The sequence below is a fragment of the Lacerta agilis genome, chromosome 5 (assembly GCF_009819535.1).
Source record: "Lacerta agilis isolate rLacAgi1 chromosome 5, rLacAgi1.pri, whole genome shotgun sequence".
Classification (NCBI taxonomy): domain Eukaryota; kingdom Metazoa; phylum Chordata; class Lepidosauria; order Squamata; family Lacertidae; genus Lacerta; species Lacerta agilis.
In genome coordinates this window covers 38,235,472-38,252,007 of record NC_046316.1, presented here as the reverse complement: position 1 = coordinate 38,252,007, position 16,536 = coordinate 38,235,472, and the positions used below count along the sequence as shown (strand labels likewise).

At 38.9% G+C, this 16,536-nt stretch overlaps 1 protein-coding gene and 1 long non-coding RNA gene across 25 annotated transcripts in view; one reads left to right on the top strand and one right to left on the bottom strand.

Annotated features, from left to right (window-relative positions):
• Positions 1-672: 672 nt before the first annotated feature.
• EBF3 (EBF transcription factor 3) overlaps positions 673-16,536 on the bottom strand; it is a 171,201-nt gene continuing 155,337 nt past the window's right edge. For 8 of the 24 annotated variants that reach the window (XM_033149378.1, XM_033149380.1, XM_033149386.1 and 5 more), the window contains exons 12-16: positions 15,527-15,592; positions 14,703-14,880; positions 13,395-13,583; positions 12,760-12,957; positions 9,822-9,979 (exon numbers count right to left, since the gene is read on the bottom strand). In XM_033149378.1, coding sequence (XP_033005269.1) covers positions 9,846-9,979; positions 12,760-12,957; positions 13,395-13,583; positions 14,703-14,880; positions 15,527-15,592 — 765 coding nt within the window. In that variant the 3' untranslated portion in view covers positions 9,822-9,845. Of the gene's footprint in view, positions 1,240-9,821; positions 9,980-10,511; positions 10,650-12,759; positions 12,958-13,394; positions 13,584-14,702; positions 14,881-15,526; positions 15,593-16,536 lie in introns of those variants that run through there. The other 16 variants (XM_033149381.1, XM_033149382.1, XM_033149389.1 and 13 more) reach the window with 6 other exon arrangements.
• The window catches only part of LOC117046882, a 32,954-nt gene continuing 26,200 nt past the window's right edge, over positions 9,783-16,536 (top strand). The window contains exons 1-2 of the long non-coding RNA XR_004426631.1: positions 9,783-9,904; positions 12,747-12,870. This is a non-coding gene — a long non-coding RNA (uncharacterized LOC117046882). The remainder of the gene's footprint in view (positions 9,905-12,746; positions 12,871-16,536) is intronic.

Here is a 16,536-nt window from a genome sequence, read left to right as displayed (position 1 = left end):
TGTTCTTGGCTTAATGCTTTTCACAGCATCACAATACCAGTCAAATGACGAAAAAACATACATACGGGGGGGGGGATGATGATAAAAAGCAATATACAAAATTTCAAAGATAAATACAATATTTATAATCAATATGTTACAAAATAAATTCCCTTGGTAGATTGCAAGTGTTTATGTGAAAGAAAGTGTTGTAATGTATGACTATTTTATTCCTTATCTTTATAAGGAATAAAATTTGCTGATCTAAATATTTAAGTGGATCTGAAAAAAATTCAAGACAAGTGTATAAATATTTAGCTACAACTTTGGCAAAATCACAAAAGTCTACAATTTTATAACCACATACAAAACACATTAGGGAAGAAGGATCTAGAAGTCAAAGGACAATTTTCTGGTACAAGAAACATAGACTTCACAGTAGCCTAAGAATGCAATAGTATACAGTGCTAGCAAAAGTTGAAAAAATGTTGCAGATCACACTTGCTTAACAGGAAGCTCTAGCAGTGGAAGTATATTTTTAACCAACAGACAGTAGCATTTTTTTCTCTGTCAGTGTGCTTGTTGAAGGCAAGAGAATTCAATATCAAAGTTACAATTTCTAACTACAATAAGTTACAAAGTTCCATTTCCTTAAGATGAAGTTAAGCAATGATAAACCCTCCCACCCTCCCAAAATTTTCCCAAATATATTTTTTCCAGTTTTGATGGCTCATACCTCCTTGGCCCCCTTTTTTCACCACAAAAAATATTTCACATTATAGAGATACACAACCATTGTGAATCTAGTTATGAGTACAGAAAAATGTTTTGGAGGCGTTTTTCATCAGTGTTTCATGATAATCAAAATGGTGCATCCACAAAGTTTTTCCCGACACATAGCAAGTACTAGACATAGCCAAGACGTAATCAGAAACTTTATACAAAATAGGTGTCGCTTTTTCCTTATTCTTCAGGATCAAGAAATGTGAAAATAAGAGAGAAGTTCAGTTAATAAAATGGAATAGTTCATGAAGAAGTTGATTGTTTGCATGTTGATTCTTAGTAGTTTAAAAAAATCTTTAAACAAAGTTTTTTTTGTAGCATTTCAATGTTTTGCTGATTGTATTTTGAAGATACTGTTTCCATCAGCATGTCTTATATACTAAACTTGTCCCCTAAAAGCTCATCTTCTGAAGCTTGGTGCTACTGTAGGTAAACAAAAATGAATTTACATTGGCGGGACTACAAGCCCAGACATACCTGAAAGAAAGAGAAAAGAACTATTAAATATGTGTATAAGCATTATTAGAACTTGCAAAGAAGAAGAAGAAAATCCCACCATGCACAAATATTTCCCAGAAGTACCAACTTCCACAAAACATTTAGGGATATCCACCAAACCCATTTCACATAATATATGGGTTGTGATCCAGAGGACTGTGGCTGGGGGGGGGGAGAGAATACAGCTCCTGCCGCTTTGCAGGCAGATATGTATGTTCTTGCCAAAGTTATATGCTGGATTAGTGGTGTGAAACATTTCCACATGTGAAACAGATCCTCTGCATGCTAGAGTATTGCACCAGGAAATGGGCTGTGATGCATACAGAAGTTGATTACTGTATGAAGATCATCATCTCTGGATCACAGAGAATGATAAGGTGTGTGTGTGTGTGTGTGTGTGTGTGTGTGTTTTTAAAATCTGGGTGGACTGCTGATGGACATTTTCAACATTTAATATTACAACATAGTTTGCATGCAGTAGCTGCCAGACTGTTTTGTCATCTGGTACTAGTATATTGGGCTATCCAATGAGGGAAGGGGTTTTGTTTTCCCCACTCAAACATTTTAAATTATTTTTAAAATAGGACTTTCCTACCAGAGCATTCTGTAAAGACTTCACTTTTAAAATGAAAAGGATTCTGACATTTTTTTGTGCAAAGCATCCTGCCTCCCACATGTGTGATATTTCTCTTAGCGTTTTGTTAATGGCAAACAGTGGCCCAGACTCCCTGGAGACTGCCTATGTTGACAGCTGAGAAACAACATGGTCACTTTTGGTAATGTCAGACAAGGCCAGCTCACTCACCAATCAAGGACCAGACACTTCTCAAGTTCCCTAAATGAAAATCTGACTAACCTTAGCTTTTCCTCTTTTTCCAAGCACTCTAGCCTAAGTGGAAAGCCTCAATTTTGACATTCTGTTAATTGTACTTTATCCTAATAGTATGCTGACTTTAATAAGTCAATGACTTTCTGAGATCAAAGTCAAGTATAGTACACTGCTTTGGAATCTGTCAAAGCACTATAAAAAAGACATGAGATTAAAATCTTCCACTTGCTAGCTCAATTTTTTCTTAAAAAATGCTTAGAGCCCAATCCCTTGTTAGTCTGTGTGCGCCACACAAAGCTCACGATCAAGGTAGCGAACAGTGATGCAAAGAGATCTGAGTCCTTTTGTTCTGGCACTGGGAACTGGCACCAGCCCCTGCACTGAGGTTAGTAGCCACCACTGTTGCTACTTCAGCACTGGGAGAATACTATGCAGAGCACTTAGGAGAGACAAGTCATTTGGTGGCCCCCTGTGCCTTGTCCAAGAATGGGCCAGTAGACCCTAATGCATGTGTCAGCAAAGACATGTAACAGGGGTTTTCTCTGGATTTTAAAGGCGATCAGGGCACACTTTCCTAATACTGGACGCTGAGGTAGCTGTGCCACACATATGGTATATCAAGGGAAAGGACTGGGCTTGTTAAACAGGGAGAAGCTAAATTTTGTCATTATGTTCTAGTTATCTCCTTGGCAAGAGTATAATTTGGACTGTTTTAACCTTACGGTGTTTAAATTTTATCTTGATCATTCTCATTAATTTATGTACAAAAACATTAATACATTTTTGATGTAGTGATGCGAACTTCAATTTCCCAGTTCATTAATCTCAAAAAATATCAATTTATCTTAGATTTGCTGTTGCGGGTTTTCCTGAAAGCTGGTTGTATGTACATATTTCATATGTAATACACTCTCTTTGTCTGGCCACCCATGTACTTAAAGGAGTAGCGTAAGAGACCTGAGCTGTGTGAAGTTTTGTTCAGTGCAATTTGAGACCAGCTGCGCAATTACATCCAATATTTCTCAAGCTGCTGAAAAATATGAGATTCCACCCCACCCCCCCAAAAAATTTTTTCTGTATCTTTTTTTTAAGCAAAGCATTTTGTAACACAGTGGCGGCCAATATTTTTGGCAAACGTGCCACAAGTCCAATTCCAAGGGATAGGATAACGCTTTACAGCTTTCTTATCCAATCTGCTGTGCTGCATATGTTACAGATTGCAATTCCCATCATTCCTGACCATTGTCCGTGCCATCTGGGGATGATGGGACATGTAGTCCAAAACATCTGGAGGACGCTTGCTGGGGAAATGTGCTGTAATGGCATATTCAAGCTCTTGTTGTCAGGGATATATTTGCCTTGAGTCTACCGAGTCATGAAGCAAAGGAGGAACATAATTTAGAGATAGGAATGGAGATAGGCTTTTCCTCTTGCCTGGGAGTGCCACAGGCACATGCTACCTATTTAACTAGCAGCCCTGTGCATTGATTGACTATATTGTATTATATGCATGCCAATGTGTCACAAAGGGCGACTCAGTAACCTTGTACATGCGTGGTCTCACTGACTAAAATTCAGATTCATGGACGTAGCTGGTGCTCATGATTCCTTTTCCCACAGAACAGATGGAATGATGAGGATGAGTTGAATGTCTGTGTTAGCAGTAACTCCATGAATCCTGCTGCTGTACCCATGGACCTTTGGCTTAGGGGAAGAACAGCATGCAAACACAGCCTTCACCCTATGTGGTAAGTCTTGTTTTTCAACAGTTCACAGCTTGCTTGTAAAATACTGGTTGATAATTTATTTTTTTCTAGGAAAAAACGATGCTGGGGGGTGGGGTGGAGTCTGCCTCTGAAAAGTAACTTTTCTGTAGTTTTTCCGCAATGAATATTGCCAGCCTTAGATGTATAACTTACGAGGTTAGGCAAATCCTGTACATGAAAGTTTTGAGCATGCCTTTGTTTACATGGAAAGATTAGTCACAGGCTTGCAGATGGAGCCTAACAACCAGACTCTCTTCTATTTCGACCCCTATGTGCCACTGCTTGGATTGCAGCCAGTTCTTGCCAGCTGTGAATTCCCCCAATATGGCAGTGTTCCAGATATTTAGCTCCTGCACAATGCTGCCATCAGGGCTGGGAGAAACAATGCCAATGATGGGGGCACAGTGTGTGCTCACAGTTGTCGGCCATAATGTTCCTTGTGGTAACTGAGCTCATTGGCAAGGGATGGAGCAGAGCCTTGGCTATCTGCTGTAGCAGCAAGCTCTCTCTGCCATTAATTGACAGCAATAAATACTAATAACACTATTACCATTTGGTAGCAAGTATTCTGTTAAATTAGGGCCAACAGTGGTGAATGCAACATTCAGCCAATTTTCACCTTCCTGTATTGCCAGTGAAATAGCTGCACAGAAGAAGAAACATGGTTCCAAAAGTCTCCATGTCCCATTTTTAAAAAAATGTCTATAAAATGCAGTTTAGGGTTCAGTTTAGTTGGGTATTCCTAAAGAGGCTGATGCCCTTCCTCACTATACTTCTGGAAACTATTTTCTCCTGAAAAAATACAGGTGTTCTGTTCTCCAAAATATACAGTCTTGCAAACGGCATAAACTCAAAGACACTATTACCAATGCCATCAAACACACAAGCTGATTGCTGTTTTTAGTGTACTAGTGACAACCCAGCTTGGTCGACTGAAGTTTTTACTGGGGAACCCTGGCTCAAATACCTGTAGAGGGAAGGTTGCTAGATTAACTTGGACCAGGGACTCTTTCTTAGCCTAACCTACCTCACAGGGTTGTTATTAGAAAAAAAACTGAGAAAAGCAACACCCTGGGCTCCATGGAAGGAGAGGGAATACAAATGTGATGTATAAACAAATCAAACAGGATGCGCTCTGAGCAGATATACAGGAAAACCATTGGTCCCTGCTAAAGCATGTTTCCAAACAGCCTTCATTGCACACACATAGCTGTGTATCTTTCCTCATATTCATATATACAATCCCACATGCTCATGCATATCTCTTGCTCCTGCTGCATATAAACCTACAAAACCCTTGTCCTTATTAACATATGCAAACAAATGCATACTCTAATCATCTTTCTGAAAACTGAGGCAAAGTTGACATGAAGAGATGGCAAAGCATAGGTTTCCGTTAGATGCACCAAAACTCCTGATGATACATATTCAGTGCTGTTCATACCACATAATCTTTTCTTTCTTTTTTACTGGGTTTCTGAACAGGGGCCCTTCACTCTTTCAGCATCTGCCCACACCACACTGAACCTTCCTTGGCTTGCTCACAATCCTTAGAAAGTGCAAAACATGGCCTGTAAATCTGACACTATCAAGCCCCCCCCCCCGGTTTCTGCCTGTGACTAGGGTAGAAGGCATTCACCACAGGAATACCAATTACATATAAGCCACAGGTTAGCTACATTTGGTCTAAACTCTGAGCTCATGCATATCTTGATATGACTTAACCCCATTTATTTATAGAGCTACTTTCAAATGTATGAGCCTTTGATCACCGTCAGAGACAACATTATTTAGATACAGGTCTTTTTTTTATACTGAACCAAAATACTTAATTTTAATCTGCAAAAAACATATATTTAGAAATCAACCCAAATTTAATATATGACATGTATTTTAAAGGTATGTGGTGAAATATGATTCCCACAAGTTTAATTTCTGATTGTTGCGGAAATAGTCTTTTTTCAAAGTATTTGTCTGCAATGTTCTTTCATATTTTTCACTATTGACAAAGCAAGTAAAGTAATTTAGTCTTAGGCATGGTAGAACTAATAGCACAACACTTGGAAAAAAATAGTGTGCTGCTTGCTTATGTTCATTAAATATACTGAGTGAAATATAATGGTGACAAACTATATGTGGACTTTCATGTCTTGCAAGGAAGAGCAAATGAAAAAAAGGATGTTGTTTGGTCTGGAAAAAGCAGAGGAGATTTACGTAGTTCATGCTGTTTTATTTATTTTGGCAAAGAGGATAACTCAAGCTACCCCAGTCATGCAATCTACAATTCGCATGCTCACCTGGAAGGTGAATTAACAATTGTGCCCTCAGTGTGCTCCCAGGTGGCAAACTAGATAGTGGCACACACTTATGCAAACTCTCCTAGCTTAAAGGTTTTTGTGGCTACAGAAGGGAGAACCCAAGCTAATTGTGTAGTCAGTCATTCAAATGCTGCTTTATATTAGCACTTGGGTTAATATAGTGGCAGTGAATCTATAGTTTGAAAGAGAGGAGCAATGCTGGTTGCTGTCATATCAGCTTCTCTCTGCCACCTGCCTTCAGACTTGCACAGTGGTGTCAAGGCTATTGCCACCACAATCTGGTTTTCTATATCCAGAAGAAGTGGAAGCAACGCCAGGGAATTGGTCCCTGAAATCATTTTCTTGTTGAAGAGTTGGAAGGCACAGGGACCATTCTCTGAGCTCATGGGTTCCAAGTGTCAGTGGAAGAATGTGAGAGGAGATGGGCAGGTGACAGGATTATATTGTGAGTGACCACACCTTTGGTAATTGTCTGCAAGGCTGATCTGTGCATTAGACAAGCCAATAAATGCCACTGTGTGTGACTCAAATCTACATACCATTAAGTCCTAGTTAATAGTGTTCATTATGGACATTTTCAACTAGATCTTCTCGCGCTCATGTCTGCCTGGTCTACAACATCGGTACCCTGCACGGTTTTTGTAGATCAACATAGATAGTAGTTTTGTGCATGCAGGATGGAAGGAGTGCAATAAAGACTATCTGGTGTCTTAGTGGGAAGGAAATGGAACCAAATATCTTAAATCCATAGTCTTGCTGGCTTAACATCCCAACTGTGTTCTTTTATTGTAGTTATTGGGAGTTTGGAACAGTGGTCATTAGCATTGCTGAGGAAGCAGAATTCCCAGCATGGGAGGATTATCTTATTCCCTCCATTATTCCTGTGCCCTAACCCTAATGTATTGAGCACAGGAGTGATGCCATAGCAGAAGCACCATACCTGAGGCAATAATTTGCTTTGCTCATTTAATTTTTAAGGTGACATGAAAGAAGCAGCAAATGTACTGCCCTGTTCTGTCTCTGCATGGGAGCCCACAGAAGACAAGGCAGCCCCTTAGGAGAGAGCAGGCTAGCCATAATCTGTTCAGGTCGGAGTCAGAGGACCATGGATAGCTCTAAATTGGTAATTGCTCTGACAAGATCTGGAGCACAGCTAAAGCCTTCCATTCCTCTTTACTCAGGCTGCCCTCAGATTCTGACCACTCCAGAGGTCTTTGGTTCATTGGGATACTAGCTGACAGGTTCTAGCTCAGGCTCAGGTTAGTGTCTGAGTCTAGTTCCAGCATATTTGAAAATTGTGCTGCCAGTCCTCCTCCTCTGTGTCAAGCCACTGCTCATGGTTGGGATCATGACACAACCTAATGTTTGCTAACCAAATGCCAATGTTTGCTTCAGCTGAAAATTGCTTAGCATACAATAGCTGTATTTGCAAAAAATAAATTTAAAAATTCAGTGTTCAGGCTTCTGATTGGGCCAGAACATACATCATAATCAGTTAAAACCAAACTAGTTTTTAATTTGAATATGTAGCATGCTGGTACAAAATGCTGAAAAGTTATTGCTCCACTCCTCCCATGCTCTTGCCATGCAGCTGAGAAACAAGCTAGGATTTCACTTGTTGTGATATCAAAACCTAGACTCACGTTTTGTTCCATCAAAAGAAACCACAAACAGTAAGCTAAGAACAACTCTTGGTTACCACTTGTGGTTTGTTTGTAGAGAAACAAACCATGAGCCTGGGTCTGGACATTGTGACAGCCAGACTCTGGATTGTTTCCTGGTGGTGTAGCAGAAGTAAGGAAAAGAAGAGCAATAACTTTTCAACAGCATGCAACCAACACATGGAGTATTCACATTAAATCACAATGATTTTTAACTATCTTTTTAATGTAACACGTAAACCAGACCACCATTGAACGTTTCCTGGTTCAAACTAGGAACCATAGTTTCTTGAAATAGAATGTGAAAGCTTCTCATCTCCTCGTGGCCACGTCAGAGGAGGAGCAGGGAAGGGCAAGAGCATGAGGCTTTCATGTGTAGAATGATAAAATAGGTTTAGCATTATGTGCAGGCTCTTTTTGCACTGTTTCACACATGTGTGTACATCACTAAATCGCAAACAGTTCAATGACTAAATTCCTTTTACTGAAAAGTACTTTGCTTAAGGTGAAATAAGCTGTGGTTCGTGATCACTGATAGTACATTCAAACATGTTTCATGCTGCATTCGATTTCCAACTGCTCCTGCTTTCTGCTTATGGCATGCTAGATTCAGGACAATTTGGGTTAAATGAGTTTGTATGAGTAGGGATAATTCAAACATGAGTGTGTACATGGGTGAGCTTGCCTTTAAGTTAAAGAGGGTGTGGAAAAGATCTGTGGGACCTTTCTGGCTCTATAAGAGTGGCTGTAAACATCTACCTCTCTGGTGCCATCTGAGCTGTTTAACACAAGATCAATTTATTTCATCACCACAGCTGAAAAACTATGATTTCTGAAAACTATTAGAATAATTTTATATTAGCTTATATTTGTCACCAATGCATAGCTGTCAACCTTCCCTTTTTTGCGGGAAATCCCCCTATCAGTACTATACTATAGACTATAGGAGAATTTCCCGCAAAAAAAGGGAAGGCTGACAGCTATGCACCAATGCTGTATTTCAAACACTGCATTTTTTTGGACAGCAAAGTAATTTGGGGGAATGGTCTAATTTGTCAGTAAGAGCATCAGGCTTTAGAAGTGACCTAGAAGAGACCAGGATTAATAGGATCCTAGTGTTGAAGTTTAATTGCATTTGCCCATCAAGTTTTAATACTGATTTATTAATTGGCAAGATAAAGTATCAAATACCCAATAAGTCTGTCTTTTTTTCTTTACTTATTTACACTTTTGCCAAACTATATAATTAAAAACAACCACACAATTAAAGCACTTAGGTATGTGGAAACAAGTTTGGATATTCACCAAGGGCCACCAAAAGAAAGCATTATGGGCCTCCACATCATTACAGTCTCTAACAGAATAAAATGGAGGTTGAACCATACCAAGTATACATTTGGGGCCCATAAGGGAAAATCCTATTTTCTTTTTTCAAGATGCCCTGTTCACTGTGTTTCTTTCACACACCCAGGCAAATCATGTCCTTGGTTTACTATCATATAAATTGAAGGTCTGTCCCTGAAGCTACTCTCAAGAGAAATGTTAAAGGTGGAATTATTAAAGTAACTAAATGGTTTAGGAGCAAAAGTTTCACACATGCTGCTTTAGCACATTTTTAAAAATAACTTCACCCCTGGTTTGTCGGTAATAATAGAAGCTACCTGTGGATGTGTAGGTTACAATGAATGCATTTTGTTTATTTCTAAAATTTATATACCTGCTATTCCAGCCTGTGGTGTACAGATCTAAAATAACTTCATACAGCGAACCATCCAGCAAGCAACACAACAAAACCAAACCTAATGATGGGACAATGCTACCTTGCATTTACATTGAAAATGCCCATATGTACCTCACTAGAAAGAGAAGTGTAGGTCAGCCCTTCTCTCTGGTGAGATACGTTTTTGATGCAATCTTGGTTTTCATGTAGGGCTGCTCAGTATTGGACAGCATGGTGGGGGTGGCGGAGCTTACCTGAGCTCCAGTCAGTTGCGTTGATGCAAATGTACTGTCAAGGACCCTGGATTTCACCATACCAAGCGTCCCACTGCATTTTCCCTCTAGCTTCTGGTAAGTAGTAGCAACATGACTGACCAAAGGTCAGATGAGCATCCCCTTCCCCACCATGCGAGAGATTTTTACGATCTAAAGAGAAACCAGAGTATGCCATCTGCAACTGGGACTGCTTTTAAGGAAATACTTCCCGTAAAAAACCAAGGTGGTACCTGTGTCATTGCCTCATTCTGCATGCTTAAAAGTGGGTATTATTCCCCACCCCATGCCAAAAAGCCCCCCTCTGACCCAAAGAGTACAGGAAATTTGCTCTTCAGAATTCTGGAAACTTGTTTTGTTGCCCTAGTACAGCTGCAACATTGGATGTACGTATGCATTTAAAAGTACTGTTGATAATATATCCTTTCATAACACTATGCTTCCACCCCCACCCCCCTGCCTTCCTTACATCATTAGAACTGGCCCAAACTATGTGCATTCTTCTACAGAAAAACAATTCGCTGTGCATAGGTGCAATGAAGTTTTATAATCTCAGTGGTAAGGAAAATCTGAGGAAAGACTCTGAATTTGAGGTAACTCTTGGGAACAGACAATTATACTGAGGCAGTCAGAGATATTTATTGGAAGAAGGTTTACATATTCAGTAAACTGTATTCATAATTACCTCTCACATTTCCTGAGATCAGTGGTAGATCTTGGAGGAGGAGGCCTTTAAAGGATTCCTAAATTGGTTTGGGGTTTTTAAACTACAGCCAGGAGGGAGGAAGAAAGGTCTGAGGCACTGGTAAATTTCCAGAGACTCCTGCATAGAACAATGGGAGAAAGGAGGGATTTAGGGTCTTTCTCCCATGATGCCACAGAAAAGGGGAGGAGAGGAAGTGACTTGACATATTTCCAGTAAGTGGGAGGGGAGGAGCTGAAAGAGAAGAAGTGGGAGTGATAGAAGTTAAAGAATGCAAGGGGTGGTGGAGAGAATGGAGGGAGAACCTGGTTTGTCTTCCAACACTGAAAACTCAGGAAGTCCCGCTAGGGTATGCATCAACTCAGATTCTACAATCTGCTATCCCAAGTGTACCTCTCAATTCAAATGTAAAATTGGGAGTGTGATTATTTCCTCTGCTCAGGAAACATAAATTGGGATGAAAGATATGCCCCTTTGCTAAACTTTGATTGAAATGGTTGCAGATTTCTAACCTTCATTTTGCACCGTTTTCATTTTTAAACAAAATTTACGAACCCTAAACTTTGATGGCTTTGCACCTTTACATTTGTTACTAAAGTTTTTGTTCCGTTTTTAAATTAACTAGCTTCACCAAATGCATATTTATTTCAGGAGAAGAAACAATTCTATTCAGAGACTCCTGTTGAAGTAATTAGCGGGTAAACAAGCAAACAAAGTTTGCTAGGGTTATGCATATGTGTTTAGATGCTGATAAGGACCAGAGATTTCAAAACGGAGGCTCTGAACACTTGCTAATGCTTTAATGACCTGATCAGAGGCAAACAAGGAGTTTCCCACTCTGACAGATAGATGCTTTTAGGCAGCAATCCTATCCAGTCTTTTCACCAAACGTACCCTCATTTCTTTGTGAACCTTAGGATCTTTTCAGTATTGCAGATTATATTCCTGATTTTTTAATCTTAAAATAGAATACAAAAATGTTTTGAGTTCAAACATTAGAAAAACAGGGTAGCAAACAGACCAGTTAGTTGGCCTGGACAGCTCGTATATTTCCATCACTGGATATTTTACAGCTAATTGAGATTTAAAAAAATCTCTAAGGGGTAACATCTTTATTGGCATAAATTAGATTGATCTTCTCAAGTCCTTTTCCAGTGCTACCAATGATATTTATACATCTAAAGGTATACTCAGCTAATGTTGAAATATATGATGATGATATTCGCTTTATAAGACAAAGAGCCTAAAATGTAAATGTATGCCTTTGTGATCCAGGACTTTTTATTCTTTCCTGATACTCAGAAAGTGAATGGCGGCTGCAGTGTAAATAAATAAATACTAGTTGTGCTCCACTCCACCCAGGCTGTGCTGTGTTAAGTGCTTAGAGCATGTTTTTTGGTGTCTGTTAAGGGTTACAGTTCAGGCTGGCTGAGTTGAGGCACGTTTTGGTCCTGCGTTGAAAAGGTACGGCAGTGATATACCTACATGCGAAGCAGTCTCTTTAATAAGAGACTTTGCAGTTGCTTTGGCTCCCTCTATAAATTTTCACACTTAGTATTAATGACTGCAAGTGGCTATGTAAATTCTACAAGCTATTTTATAGTTATTTGTCCTGATTTCTTCTTTTTTGGACAGTTTAGCTGGAATAAGTTCCAATAAGAGCACAAAAACCTCATTAGGAATCTTGAGGGTGAACAAAAGCTACGCTGGAACAACAGCTTCAAACGTCTGTAAGGTTCTTCAAGTTTCAAATAGTGACACAAGTAGGAGAAACAGCACATCTTGAAATGCTGCCGATTAAAATGTGTCTATCAAAAATGCATGCAGTATAAAGAAGAAAAAGGAACACATCTGATCTGTGAGAGACATTCAGGGTTATGTGTTTATTTTAAAAATTAATGCATGAAACCTTAAGGGGAAATGCTGGAAAAACAGCTAGTATTTCTTCTAATGCAAAGCTTAAAGTTTAACCACTGTATGGTAAAATGGTTGGCTATGTTTTTGCTACTGTATTTAATACCAAGGTCTTGCCCCTGCAATGCAAAGCCATTTAAAAAATAAAAAATAAGCACCTCATTTTTGAAGTCTGGGTTTTTTTGTCTTTTAATATTTGCCAGTGATAAAAATGCTTCTTTTCCCCTTTTAGATCTAAAATGTTAGGTTCTAGTGTTTTGTTTTAAAAATAATAATCTGCAATTACACAAAAAAATGATACAGAGATCCAGCTCACCTTGAAGTCCATTTCCATTTGCACTGGTGCAAGATGGTGGAGGAGAAGCTTGGGGCCTGACAACAGGAGCAAAGGCGCTCTTTTGTTTCACTGCAGAGATGACATTGGCAGGTGAGAATGAGAAAATGCCGTGTGTACTGCTACAGTTTGAAGGGAGGGTGACCGAAGAGGCTGCCATGGTAGGGCTTGACGGCACTACTGCAATAAAGCAAAAATAATCAGGACTCATATTGTGGATTTTATGGCAAACATGGAGGGAAGGGGAAAAAGAGATTGATAGGGCCTTGTCTCTCTTATAATAGCGGGGGGAAATTATATATGAAAAAATAAAAAGCTTTGGCTTGCCACACTCTGGATAACAGGCAAACTCTTTTGTGTTGGACCTTGGTTGCAGATTTTGTAGTCCAATCTAGTTCTTTTTTTCCTTTTCTCTTTTAACCAAGATTATTGTTTGGCATATACCAATATATTTGCCATGGTTTTTTAAATTTTTTTTTAATGTCCAGCCTCCAGAGTCACCCCTCCTTTTATCCAGTAGCTCACATTGTAGAAAAATCAAAATAAAGTATTATTATTATTTTGTAACAAATAAAGAATCTATGTAATGGCTACATGTACCAGAAAAAGACACTTACTGCCATAAGGGGAGTTAGCTGAAGAGCCATTAAGAAATCCAGGGGAACCAGGTACACCAAGATTGGGCATGCCAGCATTGCCATATCCATTCATGCTATTGCTGACTGTGTTGTAATTGGACTGCTGAGGAGTACTGCTCGGAACATATCCTCGCGGGGAAACACTGCTTGTGTTGCGACTGTAACCTACTGTGTTAGGTGGAGAGAGAGAGAAAAAACCATCCAAAGAAAATGGTTATTATTTAGGGGGGAGGGGTGAAGGGTTTCCCTTCCGCATCATACATTACACACTTTTAATTGATTGCACAGCTTTGGTCTAAGTTGTCTGCTACTGCCCTATCATCTCTTTACAGTTCAAGATAACCTTATCACGCCAACCCTACTTAAATCATCAAGGATCATTCTGTGTTGCCTCTGCTCCTGGCAGAGACAGCCAACAAAAAGCTTCCTTCGATCCAATTGTGTCAGCTTCCGTCACATTTGTCTTTAGTGGTAATTATCAGAAGGCTTGGTTGCTGGTTTGTACCAACATGCTGAACGAACTTTCAGCCTTTCCAGGACTTCAAATGCCAAAATTGGCAGAAACAGGAGGGGAAGGGCTAAAAATAGAAAGGAAAGACCTGTTTGCTGCAAAAAGCTGCTTTTTTTAAATCTTCATTTTTACAACTGATATTTTTGCACACTAAATATAAGCAAGTGCTCCTACTGGGTGCCCATGCTTCAGTGAAAACCAGCCTGGATTTATTTATGATATCAATATGACACAAGTAAGTTCAACAGACACATCATTTGGACAGTAGCAAGAATTTAGTGGCCCTGATGCAAGAATATTAAGTCTCACTGCATTCAACTGGACTTACTCCCTTGTTAAGCATGTTTATAATGTAGCATCAGACAGAACGTACTTGCTCTGTTGATCTCTGCAAGGTTTAGGCACAACTATCTTTCACTATATTAGAGGTTAATATGTTTCTAATTAAACAGTTATGTTATAAGCAATAATATTATCATGTTTAATAATAATACTTAGGGCTTTCTATGAAGTAAATGGCTATAGGATTACAGCCCCGAGTAGACATGTAGAAAATTGCACTGTTAGTTAGTTATAAGCTTTTTGTATTTTATTCAATATTTTCAATAAAGATTCTGAATCATGAAGCAAAAAAAAAATAAACTTCAGTGAATATAATTGTCACACCTCTGGTTAATTGAATGCATGAATCCTACTGAAGGAAGAAGGTGGAACATACTGATCAATGTCAAGAATATCCAAAACTCTGGATACATAATTATTAAAACTTCACATACCTTGGTCATTAGCTTGTGATGTTTCTGAAACATTAACTGCTAGCTGGCTGCTAAATGAATTTACTCCCATCATGCCAGTATGAGCTGGGGTGTTGGCAAGTGTTGGGATCTGATTGTGATTGCGTGGCACACTGTATAATGCTTCTGCAATATCTGCTGCTCGTTTCAGAATTATTTCCTGCAAAATAGTAAAAGAATTAATTTCAAGTAAGTAGTACAGTGTGCTTGTTTCACCACATACTCTAAATTTTGTGGTGCAGGTTAATCTAAGATTATAGTAGGCATTGATGGATGCCAGTGTTCTTGATAAAAGTTTACAGCCTCTTTCATTTGGCAAATTGCTGTACATATTCCTGTAAACCTTACCAGTGGTGACTCTAAAGAGATAAATAGTACAAATATCCTATCTAGCATTTCTGCTAGTGTGGCATTTGAAGAAAAAAAAGTACTTTACCTGGAAAATTCAGCAAAATAGTTTCCAGTAGTTTGCAACACAATACATATATTTATCTGTCACGTAGTAAATCTAGCTAGGGATTTCCATTAGCCACCAATATATTGGACCACGTTTAAGCTTAAAGCATTTGGCGCATACAGTATTCTTAATTACCATTTGTGATAGGAAAACAGGTTTGGAAAAGAAAATGGTAAATGAATCTCAATTCTCATTAAGATATTGCTTCATACCACCACCCTTAAGGTAGCTGGAAAAACTATGAGGTGCACTGGAAGAACACATTGATGTTTTGCCAGGTTTGCAAAGGGCAGCTGCCCATTTGCTACATTGTGTGCATGTGGCTATATATGCACATGAGAGGACCCACCTGGTTGTTGTGGGGCATGCCATACAGGGCTTCAACAAGGTCAGCTGCTCTTTTAAGTAATACTTCCTATAAATTAAAAACAACAACAGTAAATTGCTTTTCACTTAACACTAAAATAGTTCATCAGAACAAAGGCAATGGAAAAATAAACATACCCAACACTACAAATATGCTGTGGCATCTGTCCTTACCAAATACCTGATAACAGGGCAGAGTATAATAGCCTGATGCCATTGTTATATTTAGTTGGAGATATCACAAAGATAGGAAGGTGTTTTGTTTTGGAAGAAAACAGTGTATGTGGTTTAAAGTCAAAGTTAGATATGAGCCTAAAAATAATAATTCATTTTATATCCAGCTGTTCAATTATGACTGACTAAAAAGGTGTTTGCTGCTGTAGCATGTAGCTCTAGTGTTGAATTAGTGAAATCAGTGCTTGAGGTTTAATGATGTAGTCTTATGGGTATTAAACAAACAAACACATGGTAGAGATATGAAAGGCACAGGCATCACATTTGGCTGTTAATTCCTAGCACTTTAGTGGTGAAGAACAATAAGTAATTTTCCATATCTTAATTAAACTGGCAGAGTCCTTAAAGACAACATCTCACCCCTAATTCATGCCCCAAATTTGCAAGTGAGTTCAATGCTTATTCCTCTTTATTTTGAACAATAAAGTGAATTAACTTGGGTTAATCTAGTTCTTTCATAATGACATTAAGAAATTTTTCAATTAACCTCTTTGACTGCATGTTGTAAAGGACTTCATAAATGACTTCACATTCAGAGAGTGTTGAGTACTTGTGCCTGGGGGCATGGATGCACTGAATTTTGTCTTATCCCTGTCTGCATGCCTACCTCCAGTTTTACGATTGGAGAGGATTAATCCATAGTTTAGTTAATTTTAAATACAAATGGACTTAAATCGAATTTTTATCCTTCAGCTGCAATAGAACTTGAAGTTTGGTTTGGGTCTTTTTGGGGGGGAGAGGGGGAGGTTGGCAGGGAGG